The following is a 16,503-nucleotide window of genomic DNA, read 5'->3' on the forward strand; positions in this document are numbered from 1 at the left end:
TCCGAGGGCGCGGATGGGGGTGACTCTCATTCTCTCGGCTGAAACTTTAGTCCCTGCTGTGTTTTCCATGCAACTGGGCAGGAGCAGGAACTCCCTGGGGCGTCAGACCCCTGCTCCCCTCAGGAGGAGGGTTACGTGGGGTTGGGACAGGAAGCGGTGGGCACTCCAGGCTCCTGGTTGCTGGGGACATGCGCGGCGGACCCTTCCCAGGCCTGGGGAGTCTGGAGGCCCGATGCTGGGAGGGGTCCGGGAGCATTTTGCTTTGTATTTACTGTGTTGGGGTGACGTTGGTTAGTAACATTATGTAGGTTTCAGGGGTAAGTTCTGTAATACATCATGTGTATATTGTATCGTGTGCTCACCACACCCAGGACATTTTGGCTCCCCTGTGTCCCTCCTCTCAGTTCTTCCTGCCAAGACCAGGCACTGGGGAGGCTGCGAATGGCCCCTCAGATTTGAGAGTGAGCAGGTGTCCTCGGGGGGTCAGGTTTGCAGGCCCAGGGTCTCCCCTGGACTACCTCATCCACCCTCGGATCCCCTCAAGCCCCTCCCTCAACCCGACACCCAGCCCAGGGGCCCAGGGAGGAGACTGGGACTTCGTGGGAAGAGCAGCTCTGTGAGGGGTGACAGCTTTGACAGTGGGCCACTGAGCCACCCGGTCGAGGACGGGGCACAGGCTGGGCCTCCCACAGCCTTCGGTGCTCAGGCCCGCATGGTTCACAATCTCTCAGATCTTGTCCTGGAGGGTGGTGGCGCCGGGAGTCCTGCGTCCACTTGACACACAAGCAAACCGAGGCTGGGCAGCCAGCACGGCTGCAGGGCCCGCCGGGTCTCCTCGGGCAGAGCCAGCTCCAGCCCAGCCCTTTGTCAGAGAAACAAGGGGCTCCTTCTCCCCCCAGCCCCCGTCTCCCCGCACCGGCTGGCACTGCCAGGCCCCGTCCCCTCCCCGGAGGCCAACTGAAGTGAGATTGTCCCTGAGGCAGAGGAGCTCCCAGCGCTGCTGTGAGTGTGGGGCAGCTGCAGGGAGGGGGGGGAGGCCGGGCTGGGCTGGGGTCAGAGCCGTGGGACTGCTGTGTGAGGTGGCCAGTGGGTCAAAGACAGGCCCCCCCTCCGTAAGGGCACAGGCAAGGGGTGGAGGCTGCAGCTGTGTCCCTGCTACAGGACAGAGAAGGGGCAGAAGGGGGGGGTCTGCCCCTCTCTCCTTGGGACTGTCCGGTTGAGAGCTGGGCAGAGGCCCCTGCGGCTGAGGCGGCCCCTTGACTACTTCCTGGCCTAGGAGGGCGGTGAAGGGAGGGCGGTGGTGAGGGAGGGCCGCGGAGTGCTCAGACCTCGAGGCGATGGTGCTGCTCCACTTGGTGGGGAAGTAGCTGCGGTAGTGGACGGGGACTGGGTGGGGGTCAGCTGGCTTGGACTCCATTCCTGGCCCTGCACCAACCAGACGTGCAACCTGGGACAAGCTCCTCCCCACGGCCTGGGATTGGATCCCAGCCACTGTCCTCACTGCAAGACCCTTGACCTCCCCGTGCCTCAGTTTCCTTGTCTGTAACAGGAGAAGGAAACCAAAAACTCCCTTGTGGGGCGGTTGGAGGCAGAGTGCTCTGCACAGCACCAGCCCACAGTGCATGCTCGGACAGATGTGATTGCTGTTACACAGGGCCCGGTGACTTTCATGGAATCTTGGCCAGTACCTCCCGTTCATGCTTGTGTCTGGCACCTGGCATTTGAGGGAATCTGTCAGCTGTGCGCTTTCCTTTGCTGCCCGCAGAGGCCTCGGTGCAGCTCTGGCCTCCGGTCTGCACGGCAGCTGACCCTGCCAGCTGCCCATCCATTACCCACTCAGCCTCCAAGTGCCATGCACTGCTCAAGCGCATTATTGTGATTTAACACTCTCACCAACCTTCCAAAGTAGAAACTGTCTACAGATGAGGAAACTGAGGCTCAGAGAGGTTAAGTGACTTGCCTAAGGTCACACAGCCAAGAAGCGGCAGAGCTGGGTGCTCAACCACGAAGTCGTGCCGCCTCTTGCACTATCCTGGGATGGGACCCGCCAGCCCCTGCCGGGACCTGTGTTAAGTCTGGGCACCTGCAGGGGCCCTGCACCTTTCAGGGAGTCTCAGCCCATCCCAGCTTGGGAGGACCTTAGACATCACCCAGGCCAACCCTCTCTAATATTTAAGATGGCGATGCTGTGCACAGGGAGGTGGAGGTTCAGAGAGGACAGGGATGTAACCAGGGCCACTTAGTGGGCCAGGGACAGAGTGGGCCCTGCTGCAGGACTCATTCTGTCCTGCCTCCCTCCTCCCGGACTAGCCTGGAGGCCTTAGCCCCCGTCCTACTGATCCCATCAGAGCTCAGGCTGCCGTGCGGGGCTGGGCGGTGAGCAGCCCACTGGGAACCCAGCAGGACTGGTGCCTCGAGCGGCCCTCCCTGCCCAAGGCTGTCATGGCCTCCGGACTGGCCTTTCTCCTGCTGGGCTGTGGCCTCCAGGAGCTCAGGGGCTGCTGTCGGCTCGCTGCTGCGTGGCCAGTGCTGGTTTATAAATAGCCAATGCTCCCCGCACGCAGCACACGATAGAGCGATAGTGTCCCCCGTCACAGGCCCTGGGCTCCAAGCCAAAGGACCAACAGGGAACAAGACAGACAAAATGCCTGCCCTCAGGGCAGCTTGCATTCCTGGTAAGAGATAGACAGGTAATGGAAGAACTAAGCAAAAATGCATGATATTTAAGATGGCGATAGGTGATATGGAAAAACATAAAAGAGGTGGGGATTTTGCAATTTTAGAGGAGGAGGTCATGGAAAGTCTCTGTAAGGTGATATTTATCTCCTGAAGATGAAGGGACTGAGGATGACGGCCGGAGCCACCCGGCATCTGGTGGAAGGGCGTCCAGGCAGAGGGAAGAGCCAGTGCAAAGGCCCTGAGGTGGGAGGCACCTGGTGGTGTCTGTGAGGGTCAGGGGTGGCTAAAGCCGGTGGAGAGGGGAGAGCAGGAGGCACGGGCTCAGAGGGTCCTCTGGTGAGGACTTGGGCTTTTACTGAGTGAAGTGGGAGCCATGGTGAGTTCTGAGCAGAGGGAGGGGCAGGATCTGACAGGTTTGAACGGGATCCCTCTGATTGCTGAGTTCTGAGTAGAATCTAGTGAGGCAAGAAAAGGAAGAGGCTCCCCAGGCAGCCAGATAACGTGGCAGCGAGGTGGAGGGCAAACGAGGACGCACCTGAGGTCAGAGCTGACGGGACCCACGTGTGAGCGAGCGGAGGGAGGTTGACGCCAGCGCTGGGGGCTGACACCTGCAGCGCGCGCAGCAGAAGGAATCCGCTCCTGCCCCAGGACCAGGACACTCGCATTCCAGGCTCCGCTGTGACCCTGGGCAGATCCCTTCCCTGCTCTGGGCCTCGGTGTCTCCTGCACAACGGGTGCAATCCCTCTTGTCTGGGCCCCTCCCCGAAGCCCCAGTGCTCGGAAGCGGACACGCGCCTCACCGACCTGTCCCCTGTCCCCTGTCCGCAGGAAGCCAGCGCCAGCGGCCGCCATGGCGTCGCGCATCGGGCTGCGCATGCAGCTCATGCGGGAGCAGGCGCAGCAGGAGGAGCAGCGGGAGCGCATGCAGCAGCAGGCCGTCATGCACTACATGCAGCAGCAGCAGCAGCAGCAGCTGGGGGGGCCGCCCACCCCGGCCATCAGCACCCCCGTCCACTTCCAGTCTCCACCCCCTGTGCCCGGGGAGGTGCTGAAGGTAGGGCTCATTCCGGCCTGTCCCCTCCGGTCCGTCCCAGGACACACTCGAGCCGCCTTCTCCCCCGCCAGGTGCAGTCCTACCTGGAGAACCCCACCTCCTACCACCTGCAGCAGTCCCGGGACCAGAAGGTGCGGGAGTACCTGTCCGAGACCTACGGGAACAAGTTTAATGCCCACATGAGCCCCGCCCAGGGCTCCCCGAAGCCCCTGCCAGCCGCCTCCCCGGGGGTGCGGGCTGGCCACGTGGTGTCCTCCTCAGCGGGCAACAGTGCGCCCAACAGCCCCATGGCCATGCTGCACATCGGCTCCAACCCTGAGAGGGAGGTGAGTGAGGAGCTGGCCCGTAGCTGCCACCAAGGTATTGTCCTCAGGGAGCCCCAGTCTGAGGGGGACACGGCCCTGTCCTCAGGGAGCCCCAGTCTGAGGGGGACACGGCCCTGTCCTCAGGGAGCCCCAGTCTGAGGGGACATGGCCCTGTCCTCAGGGAGCCCAGTCTGAGAGGACACGGCCCTGTCCTCAGGGAACCCCGGTCTGAGGAAACACGGCCTTGTCCTCAGGGAGCCCCGGTCTGAGGGGACACGGCCCTGTCCTCAGGGAGCCCCGGTCTGAGGGGGACACAGCCCTGTCCTCAGGGAGCCCCAGTCTGAGGGGACACGGCCCTGTCCTCAGGGAGCCCCAGTCTGAGGGGGACACAGCCCTGTCCTCAGGGAGCCCCAGTCTGAGGGGGACACGGCCCTGTCCTCAGGGAGCCCCAGTCTGAGGGGGACACAGCCCTGTCCTCAGGGAGCCCCAGTCTGAGGGGGACACGGCCCTGTCCTCAGGGAGCCCCAGTCTGAGGGGACACAGCCCTGTCCTCAGGGAGCCCCAGTCTGAGGGGGACACGGCCCTGTCCTCAGGGAGCCCCAGTCTGAGGGGACACAGCCCTGTCCTCAGGGAGCCCCAGTCTGAGGGGACACGGCCTTGTCCTCAGGGAGCCCCAGTCTGAGGGGACACGGCCCTGTCCTCAGGGAGCCCTAGTGTGAGGGGGACACAGCCCTGTCCTCAGGGAGCCCCAGTCTGAGGGGGACACGGCCCTGTCCTCAGGGAGCCCAGTCTGAGTGGGGACACAACCCTGTCCTCAGGGAGCCCCAGTCTGAGGGGGACACAGTCCTGTCCTCAGGGAGCTCCAGTCTGAGGGGGACACGGCCCTGTCCTCAGGGAGCCCCAGTCTGAGGGGACACGGCCCTGTCCTCAGGGAGCCCCAGTCTGAGGGGGACACGGCCCTGTCCTCAGGGAGCCCCAGTCTGAGGGGGACACGGCCCTGTCCTCAGGGAGCCCCAGTCTGAGGGGGACACGGCCCTGTCCTCAGGGAGCCCCAGTCTGAGTGGGGACACAACCCTGTCCTCAGGGAGCCCCAGTCTGAGGGGGACACAGTCCTGTCCTCAGGGAGCTCCAGTCTGAGGGGGACACGGCCCTGTCCTCAGGGAGCCCCAGTCTGAGGGGGACACGGCCCTGTCCTCAGGGAGCCCCAGTCTGAGGGGACACAGCCCTGTCCTCAGGGAGCCCAGTCTGAGGGGACACGGCCCTGTCCTCAGGGAGCCCCAGTCTGAGGGGACACGGCCTTGTCCTCAGGGAGCCCCAGTCGGAGGGGACACGGCCCTGTCCTCAGGGAGCCCCAGTCTGAGGGGGACACAGTCCTGTCCTCAGGGAGCCCAGTCTGAGGGGACACGGCCCTGTCCTCAGGGAGCCCCAGTCTGAGGGGACACGGCCCTGTCCTCAGGGAGCCCCGGTCTGAGGGGACACGGCCCTGTCCTCAGGGAGCCCCAGTCTGAGGGGGACACGGCCCTGTCCTCAGGGAGCCCCAGTCTGAGGGGGATACGGCCCTGTCCTCAGGGAGCCCCAGTCTGAGGGGGACACGGCCCTGTCCTCAGGGAGCCCAGTCTGAGGGGACACGGCCCTGTCCTCAGGGCGCCCAGTCTGAGGGGACACGGCCCTGTCCTCAGGGAGCCCCAGTCTGAGGGGGACACGGCCCTGTCCTCAGGGAGCCCAGTCTGAGGGGACACGGCCCTGTCCTCAGGGCGCCCAGTCTGAGGGGACACGGCCCTGTCCTCAGGGAGCCCCAGTCTGAGGGGACACGGCCCTGTCCTCAGGGAGCCCCAGTCTGAGGGGACACGGCCCTGTCCTCAGGGAGCCCCAGTCTGAGGGGGACACGGCCTGTCCTCAGGGAGCCCCAGTCTGAGGGGACACAGCCCTGTCCTCAGGGAGCCCCAGTCTGAGGGGGACACGGCCCTGCCCTCAGGGCGCCCAGTCTGAGGGGACACGGCCCTGTCCTCAGGGAGCCCCAGTCTGAGGGGACACGGCCCTGTCCTCAGGGAGCCCCAGTCTGAGGGGACACGGCCCTGTCCTCAGGGAGCCCCAGTCTGAGGGGACACGGCCCTGTCCTCAGGGAGCCCAGTCTGAGGGGACACGGCCCTGTCCTCAGGGAGCCCCAGTCTGGGGGGGACACGGCCCTGTCCTCAGGGAGCCCAGTCTGAGGGGACACGGCCCTGTCCTCAGGGCGCCCAGCCTGCTGGGAGATCACAGGAAACCTGCACAGCCAATCTCCCTGAGCAGTTTGGCTCCTTGGGAGGAGGCCTGGCTGGGCCCTGGGGCTGTGGGACCTGGAAGCTCATGGGCTCCCCGCCCCCCCATCAGGAGGTGGAGCAGGGTGGGCTCCACGGGGCCCCTGCCCTGGCCTCCAGGTGGGCCCGCCCCAGCAGGCTTTTCTCTTTCAGTTTGACGTCATCGACAACATTATGTGTCTGGACGACGTCCTGGGCTTCATCAATCCTGAGTCTCAGATGCCCAACACGGTACTGCCGGCCAGCGAGGGTGGCGGTGCCCGAGGGAGAGGCGGTGCCGAGGGAGGGGCTGCGTTCCCGCCTGGCTGAGCCTGGAGAGAACCAGAGCCGGGTCGCCTCCGTCACATCATGTAACGAGGGCCGGCCCGGGAGCACTAGCGTCCCGAGGGGCGTGCGTCCACCCGCACACGATGGGGCTTCGCATGGACCAGCGCCTGGGCCGTCGGGGAGGCCCCCTGGTGGGTGGGGCAGGAGGCACGGGGCTGGCCCTCCGCAGAGGGCGGCAGGGAGCCTCCTGGGGGCAGCAGTGGCCACAAGGAGGCCCAGAGCTGGTGAGCTCCTTTGGGTCCCGGGGGTCCCCTCCTCTCCAAGCCCAGGGCCCAGCGGGCACAGGGCCGGGCCTCACTCCATGGGGCGAGTGACATGGGCGGCTCTGTCCCCTTCCTCCAGAGCCTCTGGCAGCGAGCACGCTCCCCGGGCCTCCTGGGCAGAGGGAGGCGGCAGGTGGGACGGAGCCAGGCTTGGAATCAAGAGGCCTGGCTTCTGGCTTTGGCTGTGACCTTGGGAAGTCTCTTCACTCTTTGAGTCCTTGCTTTCAGCTGCAAAATAGGGAAGATGCCTTCTCCTCACAGGATGGTGGGAAGATCAGACACAGCAAGAAGCGGGGGGCTAGCTGCGCACAAAGGTGACGCGTGTTTGCACCGAGCGGGTGAAGGTGCAGGCGTCCCCGCCCCTTCCTGGGGGTTCTGAACCTCTGCTGTTCACTGCTGCCCCTCGGGCCTGAGCCTGCCGCCCTGGTCCCCGGCCCCTGCCACTGTGGGAACTCCGCGCCCCCCCACCCCCCATCTCACAGTGGAGATGCAAGGAGTCCCTCCTCAATCCCCAGCCAACAAGACGTTGCCCAGTAGCTCAGCAGGAGCTGCCCAGGGCCAGCTGGGCCGGAAACCGACTGCCAGCAGGGGCGCGAAGTCTAGGGAGGGAGAGAGGGCCCGTGCCCATCCCTTTAGCGGTCTCTGCCCTGTGGGTGCCTGTGCCCGTGAGGGCTCTGGGCCTGTGATGTGCTCTGTATGTTTCTGTGGCAGGAGCTGGGGGTCTTTCCAGAGCCCAGGTCTGCTCCTGCCAGGCACTTGCTTACACCCCCACTGGCTGCCCATCCCCAGATCCCAGGTCTTTGCAAGTTGAGCCCAGCACGCCGGGATCCAGCTTCACCTCCAGCCTGGCCCTGGGTCACTGCACTCCTGCAGGCAGCCCCCACCCGCCCCTATAGGACCCTCCTCTCAGTTCCGCTCAGGACTCCAGTTCCACGCCCTCTGGATGCCTTCCAGAAACTTCAGAGTAGATTAGGTGCCCCGCCCAGGACCTCCTAAAGCCTGGGGGGGCAGAGCCTCTCCCAGACTTGTACCTGGCTGCTCACTGCCTCCTCGAGGCTCCGCGTGGAGGCTGAACTCGTGGGGCCTATGGCTTGGTCAGCCCTGGACTCTGCAGACTCCCAGGTGGAATTGCCGGCTGGAGGCCCCGAGTGAATTCCGACCCCGCTGGTGCCGGCAGCAGGCCCCTTAGAGCTGAAACTGGCCTGGAGCGATGGGCCCTAGTGAGGACCCCTCATGGAGAGGGGGCTGCTCACTGGGCCCCCCTCTCCACCTCACCCCACAGCTGCCGCTGTCCAGCAGCCACCTGAATGTGTACAGTGGTGACCCTCAGGTCACAGCCTCCCTGGTGGGTGTCACCAGCAGCTCCTGCCCAGCTGACCTGACCCAGAAGCGTGAGCTTACAGGTACCTCCTCCCTGCCTCCCTGTGTCCTGGCTCCCACCTCTCCCTCCTCTCCCTCGCTCCCAGCTCCTCCCTGCTTCTCTCCTGGCCTCCAGATGCTGAGAGCCGGGCCCTGGCCAAGGAGCGGCAGAAGAAGGACAATCACAACCTAAGTGAGTCCTCCCCACCAGCCCCCTCCCCTGCTGCCCTCTCCGCCCGAAGGCCTTTGGTGGGACTGGGCCAACTGAAACTGCCTGGCTCTGGAAGGGGCGGGAGAAGGGCTCCCGGGGAGAGATATTCCTGAAATCCCAGCACCTCCGAGTGAATGAGTTTACAGATTGTTTTCTTTTGGGTGTGGAACCTGGGGACTCCTGGGCAGTGGGGGGTCCTGCTGCTGGCAGCCCCACTCACAGAGCCCCTTGATGGTGCCTGGCTGCGCCCATCCCCCCATCCTGTAGAGATCCCTTTCCCTGGGACGCCCATTACTTCCCAGAAGCTAAGGCACCCTTCCTCGGGCTGGGCCCTTCTCCCCAGGTGGGGTTCATGCCTCTAATGGCTCCCTCCTGCATGTGTTACCTTTAGTTGAAAGGAGACGGAGGTTCAACATTAACGACCGCATCAAGGAGTTGGGAATGCTGATCCCCAAGGCCAACGACCTGTGAGCGGGTTTCTGGGGGAAGGGCAGGGGCTGGGACAAACAGCCCCATGCTGGTTGCCAGGGGAAAGGGAGGGAAGAGAATCCCTTGATTGCTGCCTTCTAAGAGCTTATCAGCTATTTGGGAAAAGGTCCCTCCTTCCTGGGAAACTCCAGGCAGATGAGCAGATGTTCTGGAGTGAGGCTGGGCCAGGAGGGCTTCCTGGAGGAGGAACCATAGGGGAAAGTTTGTTGCGGACATTGGATTGGTGTGGAGGGGGCTTGGGGTAGGAGCACGAGGGTCAAGGATGGGCATGGGTTTGGGTGGCAGAAATGGAAGGCCTGGGGAAGGAGGCTGTTCTGAATCGCTGGGTTCTATGGGATTAGGGAGGTGGGTGTGGCAATGAAGTCCCTGGGAGCCCGCTCCTTTGTAGGGAGATCAGCCTCAGCCACAGGTAGGGGTGGGCTGGGTCTGGGGTTCCTGGGCAAAGCTGGGACAGGTGGCATCGGCTTCTGAAACCAAAGCAGGGTTTCCGTTCCACCCGCGGAGTGCATGGCAAATCCTTGGCCGCCCTGAGCACACACCTCTGGTTCTGCCCTGCAGGGACGTGCGCTGGAACAAGGGCACCATCCTCAAGGCCTCTGTTGATTACATCCGGAGGATGCAGAAGGACCTGCAGAAGTCCCGGGAGCTTGAGAACCACTCTCGGCGCCTAGAGATGACCAATAAGCAGCTCTGGCTGCGAATCCAGGTCTGGCCCCTGCACTTGGACCTCTTGGGAAGCTCTGACTCCTGACCCCCGGCCTGGTTCTTGACCTCAGGGGCAGTGTTTACTGAAGATGTATTAGTCAGGATGTTATGGTTTGGTAACAAACATTCCCAGCAACTTTAAGCAGCAAATATCAGCTGGAGGTTCTGTTCTGTGAGACCTTCATTCTGGGACCCAGGTCCATGGACAGGTACATCTAGAGCTGGCTCTTTAAGCCATAGTTACTCTTCAGGTGGCACTTGTCACACTTCTGTTTACAGTTAATTGATGAATACAAGTGCATGTCCACACCTAACCTCAAGGGGGCAGGAAAGAGCAAACCTACCATGTGTGGAAGGCAGAGAGTTGAAACCATTTGGTGTTAGTGCTAAGGATCGCCATAGAGACCAACGAAGGAAGCAAGGCTTGGGAGTCACCTGGAGCCAGGGGGTCTAGTCTAGGCCTGGCTAGAGGGCCTCTGTCCTCTTTGGACCTGAGGCTGGTCATCTATATAAAGGGCGATCGGACTGAAGCTTTTAAACTTTACTGTTTCTATATTTTTTTCTATTTCTCACAGTAGATAACTAATTTGCATGACAATACAGCGCACATAGCCACACTCAAAGTGAAAGATCAAAGTGTCATCAAAGAGCCCTCTCCTTAATAGATGCAATGCATTCTGGTAATTTCTAGTCTAGTCTAGGCAAGTCTATTTCAATTAAGGGAAATAGAGGGAGAGCTGGTCAAGACTCACTAAGTGGTTTCAGAACCCACTAATGAGTTGTGACTTAGAGTTTGAAAAAGCCCAGGTCTAGACTCTAGACTAGAGCTGCCCTGTGTTGAGACACCATGTGGTCTTGGAGGCCACGGGAGAAGGGCAAGGGCTGGGGCAGGGGTTGGGGCAGCTGGTGTCCATGGGTGTGTGCCCTTAGCCCTCTGTCTGCCCACAACACAGGAGCTGGAGATGCAGGCTCGAGTGCACGGCCTCCCCACCACCTCCCCGTCCGGCATGAACATGGCCGAGCTGGCCCAGCAGGTGGTAAAGCAGGAGCTGCCTAGCGAGGAGGGCCCGGGAGAGGCCCTGCTGTTGGGGGCCGAGCTCCCCGACCCGGAGTCACTGCCAGCTCTGCCGCCCCAGGCCCCGCTGCCCCCGCAGGCCCAGCCACCCCAGCCACCGTCCCCATTCCACCATCTGGACTTAAGCCACAGCCTGAGCTTCGGGGGTGGGGGCGACGAAGGGCCCCCCGGCTACCCTGAACCGATGGGGCAAGAGCCCGGCTCCCTGTTCCCCAACCTGTCCAAGAAGGACCTGGACCTCATGCTCCTGGACAACTCCCTGCTGCCGCTGACCTCCGACCCCCTCTTCTCCACCATGTCCCCCGAGGCCTCCAAGGCCAGCAGCCGCAGGAGCAGCTTCAGCATGGAAGAGGGCGATGTGCTGTGACCCTGGGACGGGCAGGCCTGGGGGCTGTGAGGGCAGGGCCGCCTCCCTCCCCCCTTCAGGCTGCACTTGTGTGTGAAGTAGCCACCTGCCCTGCCTCACTCCTCCCTTCGGCCCCTTGTTTGGACTTAGTGCCCGCTTGGCAGCCTGTGGGGTCGGGAGAAGCCCCCACCGGCTCAGTACTCCCGGGGGCAGCCCTCTGATGGGCTGGGCAGGAGGAGGTCGTGAACCTGGCCCCAGGGGGTGTGCTGGAGGTGAGAGGAGGCCCTGGAGGGTCCTGTCTTCTGAGCCTGAGCTCCCACCCCACCAGTGAAGGACTCATTGGAGCAGGGGGTTCAGCAAGTTCCTTCTCTGAAGCAGTGACTGGTCCAGGGGGAGCCCCAGCCTGCTTTTCTGGGACTCAGATGGCAACAAGCCCATCCTCCAGCCTGGCCGCCCCCCTCACACAGGTGGGGTGCCCCCAGCCCCCCTTTGGTGCTAACAGCTCTCCGCCAGGCGGTGTGAGGGCGGGGATGGCCGGCAGAGGGTGCCGGGTTCAGGCTAGTGTGGGGTCTCTGCTGGAAGAGCAGCTCCCCTCCAGTCTCCCCACTTTGTGCCTTTAGTAAACACTGTGCTTTGTAACCGCTTGTCCTGTTTCATTGGAGTGGGTCAGGGCCTGAGGAGAACGGGAGGATTCAACCCAGGGGGCTCCTTTCTGGGCACCCGGGGGGGGGGGCGGTGAGGGCAGGGGGATACAGAGAGGAGGGAACAAGCCTGCCCCTTGGTCCCCCAGCTCCCCAGCCCTGCCCAGGGAAAGCTCGCCTTCCTCCGGCCTGGTGCTGACGGGAGTCCCTCCTCGCGGCCACGAGATGGCGCTGCAGCCACGCCAGCCTCACCAGAGCCGCTTGGCAGGGGGACGTGGGGGACTAGGTTGAGTCCACTGTTCTTAGCAGCTGTTTGGACACCCTTGGCCCAGGCCCCCCCTGACTGGGGTAGGGGGCGCGTGTCTCCTGGTCCCCACCCCCACTCGTGGTGGCGGCCTCTCGGATTCTTCCCCTCCCTGACGGGCTCGGCCTGGCTGGAGAAGCAGGCGGGCCAGCCCCTCTGCTCGCTGACAGTGTCTCTAGCAGCACCGGCTCCCTAGTGAGGAGGGCGGTGTCCTCTGGGTTTGGGGAACCAGGACCTACGTGAACTGGTTTGGAAGGAGTCAGGCACTCAGGACACTGGGTGGAGCCAAGGACAGGCTTCTACTGGCTCTGGCCAGATAGTTCTTCCTTCTGGCGTCAGTCCTACCCCAAGTAGCTCCCAGGGCCTCTGCTCCCAGGGCCTGGGGGTATGACCTCGCCCAGGATGGGGAAGTGGGTTTGGCGCTGCAAGGGGTGGAGTGGCAGCTTGAACCCCAGGTGTCGGGAGGGAGCGAGGGTCTTTGGGGGCTTTGCCTAGTTCTCCCTCCACTGCCCTGTGTCTTCACGTAGAGATCAAAATGGATTTCCCCTCATGGGCCCCGGAGAGAATGAAGGGGCCTAATTAAAAAAGTAAGAAAATCCCAGGATGAAATGGAGGGCAGCGTCCTCTGTGCAGAGCAGGAGACCAAATCCACGCTGAGCGATTAACGCGTGCGGGGAGGGCGGGGGAGGGGGCCGGCGCTGATGGCACTGGGCTGCAGGATTCATCTCAAGGTCAGAGGGAGCAGTGGATGACCTTGTGGAGTTAGAGCCAGCCTGGGGAACTGGCACCTCCTTCCAGTTCCAGGCCCCACCCCACTGCCGGGGACCTGCCCAGGCGCTGGGAGCACCCCCAGTCCTTCCTGGGACAAGCCCTGGGTCCCAGCTGAGAGATGCCTGGTGGGTTCAGGTGCGGCTGTTTGGGCACCGAGGGGGTGGGGGGTCTGGGAACGCTGAAGGCCACTGGTCCTTCAGGTGACTGATTGAAGAGAACCCCATTTGTTCTCCTTCATCCTGAGGGTTTTGAGGATCCCTTCAGCTCCCTCACACAGCTCCTCAAGGCCACCATATCCGCACCATCCACCTGCCTGCTGGCTTCAGGGCCCCTGGGCTGGGGGGCCCGGGTTGGGTGGGGGGAGAAGCAGGGTCTGGTGGCCCATTGGGCAGGACTGAGGGTGTGGGTGAGGCTCCACCCACAAGAGGGCGCCAAAGGGTCAGGAGCTAACAGTTGTCAACCAGCTTGGGGGGCCAGGGAGTGGGGTGGAGGGAGTGTGGGCTTCTTTGCACATTCCAGACAGTCTGCCTGGGGCCCTGCAGCCCCTGGAGCCTGGTGAAGGCAGGCGGAGGTGCCACCTCCCATTTCCACAAGCACAAGTTCAAGGCCAGAACTGGTCTGCAGGAGCCGTCAGGTCCGTGGAGAGGAGCCAGGCCAACAGCTTCCTGCCCGTGGCTCTGACACCTCTGAGCAGGCAGGAGGGGTGTGTCCTTCATCGCCTTTCTGTGGGGCACCGCAGGGGGGAGTTATTTTTAAAAAGCGGGTGGGTGAGTAGGCGGGATGAGAGCAGGCCTGCGCCTGTCTGACCCCTCACCTCACTGCGGAGGCCCCTGAGGCCTGGAGAATTAGCAGAAGATTGAAGGGCGGGCATGGCCGGTGGCCCTGCTCAGGCCAGGCCGGCAGCACTGGCTGTCTCTGCTCCTTAGGACCCACCTCCTCAGCGTTAGGCGGCCTCCACGTCCAACCACGCCCCCCCCCCCCCAAGGCCTGCCCACCACCTGTAGTGGGGCCTGGGGCGGGGGAGGGGAGGAGCAGGCCCCGAATGCCTCCTGGGAGTTTCACAGGTTCCCAGCACCCACTGTCCCTTTAAATCAGATTCTTCCTGAGCTGCTTGGAGCCATTGACTCGGATGGGGTTCAGATACACACTATGAATCTTCTCCCCTCACCCCTCAGCCTCCAAAAAGGGAACCCCAAATTTAATACTCCTGCTCCCAACTCATGCCCCCTTCCCCTCCTGTGCCCCTCCAAGCCCCCTGGCACGTCAGCTGGAACGACTAGAAAGAGCCCCATCAATTCGCCCCCTGTTCCGCCCCCCAGACCCCACCTCTTAGGGTCCGGCCCCATCCCCCTCTCAGGCTCCTCCAGACTCATTTTCCTTTGCTCTCTCTTCTCTGAGGGGGGCAGTGGAATTTATACAATATTTAAGCAGCCGGAGCAGGGTCCGGGAAGATATTATTAATGTAGAAGGGACGGGCTGCAAATGCTTTTGGACCTGGTTACAATTAGAGGGTGATTTTTCTAAAGGTCAATGAATTCAGATAATATCCACAGGGGGGAGAGAAATTTAATACCTTTTTAGTGAATTAATTAATTATAATATTATATCGGCTTGGGGTTCTTTTCCAGAGTGATTAAGGGAGCGATCCGTCTTCTGTGAGACCAGGAGCGGCGCCGCCGCCAGCATAACCGGCTCGGGGCTCAGGATGGGGGGGGGGGGTGGTGGCCAGGGAGCTGGGGGTGTCGGGCAGCGGGGGCGACTGGCAGGACTCCGTCTGGGCGAGGGGGGTGCAGTGACTGGCAGTGTCCTTCCCCCTCAGCTGGCGCCCCGGGCCCCGCCCTCCTGCCGCCTTGTCCCTGAGCCTCAGGCCTGCGGATGGGAGGCAGGGGTTTCTGCCTCCTGCTTCACACCTGGGGAAACCCAGGCCCACAGGTTTCAGGGACTTGACCTGAGCCCCACTGTGAGTTAAGACAGACGCGGGGCGGAGGGTAGAGCTGGCCAGAAATAACACTCCACAAACCAGACTTCCCAGAAACTTCTCCCCAGGCCTGCGAAGGTCGCCCTGCAGATGGAGGCTCTGCTTGGGACATGGGGGCTGCCCGGGGTGCGAGTCAGTCCAGCTGCTGCAAGGCCGGGTGAGGGAGCAGCTGAGCTGTCTGTCCCTGGGGAGAGGTCCCTTCACCCGCTTGGTCATGCCCTCATGCGGTCAGTCATTTGTTCATTCAGTGCACGCGTGCCCCCCAAGACAGACAGAAATAGCCCTTCTCAGACCCCACCCACCCCAGCTCGGGCCTCCCCTCCGCTGCTCCCCTGAACAACGGGGCTGGGCTGAGCAGACCTGTGGTTTCTTTCAACTCAGACAACAGCCTCACCTCCACCTGAGGGCAGGAGGGCCTCTGGGAGGCAGTGGGCACTCATTTGCCCAACAAACCTGCGCGCCCACCCTGAGCGAGGGGCTGGCTGCAGGAGCCGCGGGGGGTGGGGGGGGCTGAGGGCCAGCAGCCCCAGGGGCAGGTGGGCGAGGACACGGCCACGTGACAACGTGAGAGCAGTGAGGATCCAGCGAGGAGTTTTTAAAAAGGGAGAGTTTTTAAGCTGAGTCGTGAGGACCCGGCTGCGTAGGAGAGGGAGGGGCACTCCAGGCCGAGGGCACAGTGTGAATGTGGGCGTCTGTGGGCCGCAGGGCTGGTGGGATTGGCAGTGGGTGGCTGGGCCCCGGCATGTTGCCTGGGTCTGGGTTCAGAGAGGCAAAGTTCAGCAGAGCCAAACAGGCCACCTTTAATGAACTGTGAGCTCTGCCCTGGCTTGCTGGGCTCTCTGTGCCTCAGTCTCCCCCCCCCCTGCAATGGCGGATTTCAATATCTACCTCCCAGGGTGGCTGTGGGGATTAAAGGAATAACCAAAGGAAGTGCTAGGCACAACATGTCACTCAAGATCTGACCGCGGACGTCATAGCTCCCTCAGGGCAGTGGGTGGACCAGGGACCTGCCCCTGGCTGCACCCTCAATTCCTTTTCCCTCCCAAGGGGGTGCCAGCAGAAGCCCTAGCCTGGGCACGTCTCTGGGGCAGGGGCAGGGGGAGGTCGGCATTTTTTCTCCTCTCCTTGCTCAGCCCCTTCTCCCTCCTAGTCCCCCTCCGCTCTGGCCGCCCCAGCCCCTCCCCCACCCCCTCATCCCTCTCCATGTGCGGCGGGCCGGGAGGGCCTTCCATTGTACTATCTTTGGGCCCTAAATTAAAATTGATGACATCTTGAAATGAGCAGTGAGGGTAATTTTGCTTCTGAGCCGGGATGCTAATGAGGCCCCTTAATGGTGCGAACGCTGAGCTGACGGGTCGTGTGTCACACGCGGCGGTGAGGGGGGTAATGGCGGCGGTAAGTGCCGGTAATTGCACCCTGTCTCGCTGGATTTTGGCAGGCCTGGTGGGAGAGCGGGGCTCAGTCACCGCCAGCAGGGGCACCCCCCACCCACCGCGGGCCTGACAGCCAGAGACACCCCCTCGACCCAGCCAGGCTCCTCAAATCCAGCCTCACCGAGAATGAGGTGCCTGGGGCACAGCCCCCCAGACGTACAGTCACACACGGTACTGTTACACCATGTGCACCCCGACACCCCACAGCCTGCACCGGGCACTTAGACACACATGCGTGCCTACCCATTATGCTCCCCCTACATACG

General features: G+C 62.9%; 1 protein-coding gene across 3 annotated transcripts in view; it reads left to right on the plus strand.

Annotated features, from left to right (window-relative positions):
* Positions 1–11,749, plus strand: part of TFEB (transcription factor EB) — a 49,603-nt gene extending 37,854 nt beyond the window's left edge. For all 3 annotated transcript variants that reach the window (XM_036317021.1, XM_036317022.1, XM_036317023.1), the window contains exons 2-9: positions 3,508–3,733; positions 3,805–4,059; positions 6,489–6,566; positions 8,208–8,328; positions 8,421–8,477; positions 8,887–8,962; positions 9,543–9,690; positions 10,643–11,749. In XM_036317021.1, the coding sequence (XP_036172914.1) occupies positions 3,530–3,733; positions 3,805–4,059; positions 6,489–6,566; positions 8,208–8,328; positions 8,421–8,477; positions 8,887–8,962; positions 9,543–9,690; positions 10,643–11,131 (1,428 nt within the window). In that variant the 5' untranslated portion in view covers positions 3,508–3,529 and the 3' untranslated portion in view covers positions 11,132–11,749. The remainder of the gene's footprint in view (positions 1–3,507; positions 3,734–3,804; positions 4,060–6,488; positions 6,567–8,207; positions 8,329–8,420; positions 8,478–8,886; positions 8,963–9,542; positions 9,691–10,642) is intronic.
* Positions 11,750–16,503: the final 4,754 nt, after the last annotated feature.

This window comes from Myotis myotis, unplaced genomic scaffold (genome assembly GCF_014108235.1).
Source record: "Myotis myotis isolate mMyoMyo1 unplaced genomic scaffold, mMyoMyo1.p scaffold_m19_p_7, whole genome shotgun sequence".
NCBI lineage: Eukaryota > Metazoa > Chordata > Mammalia > Chiroptera > Vespertilionidae > Myotis > Myotis myotis.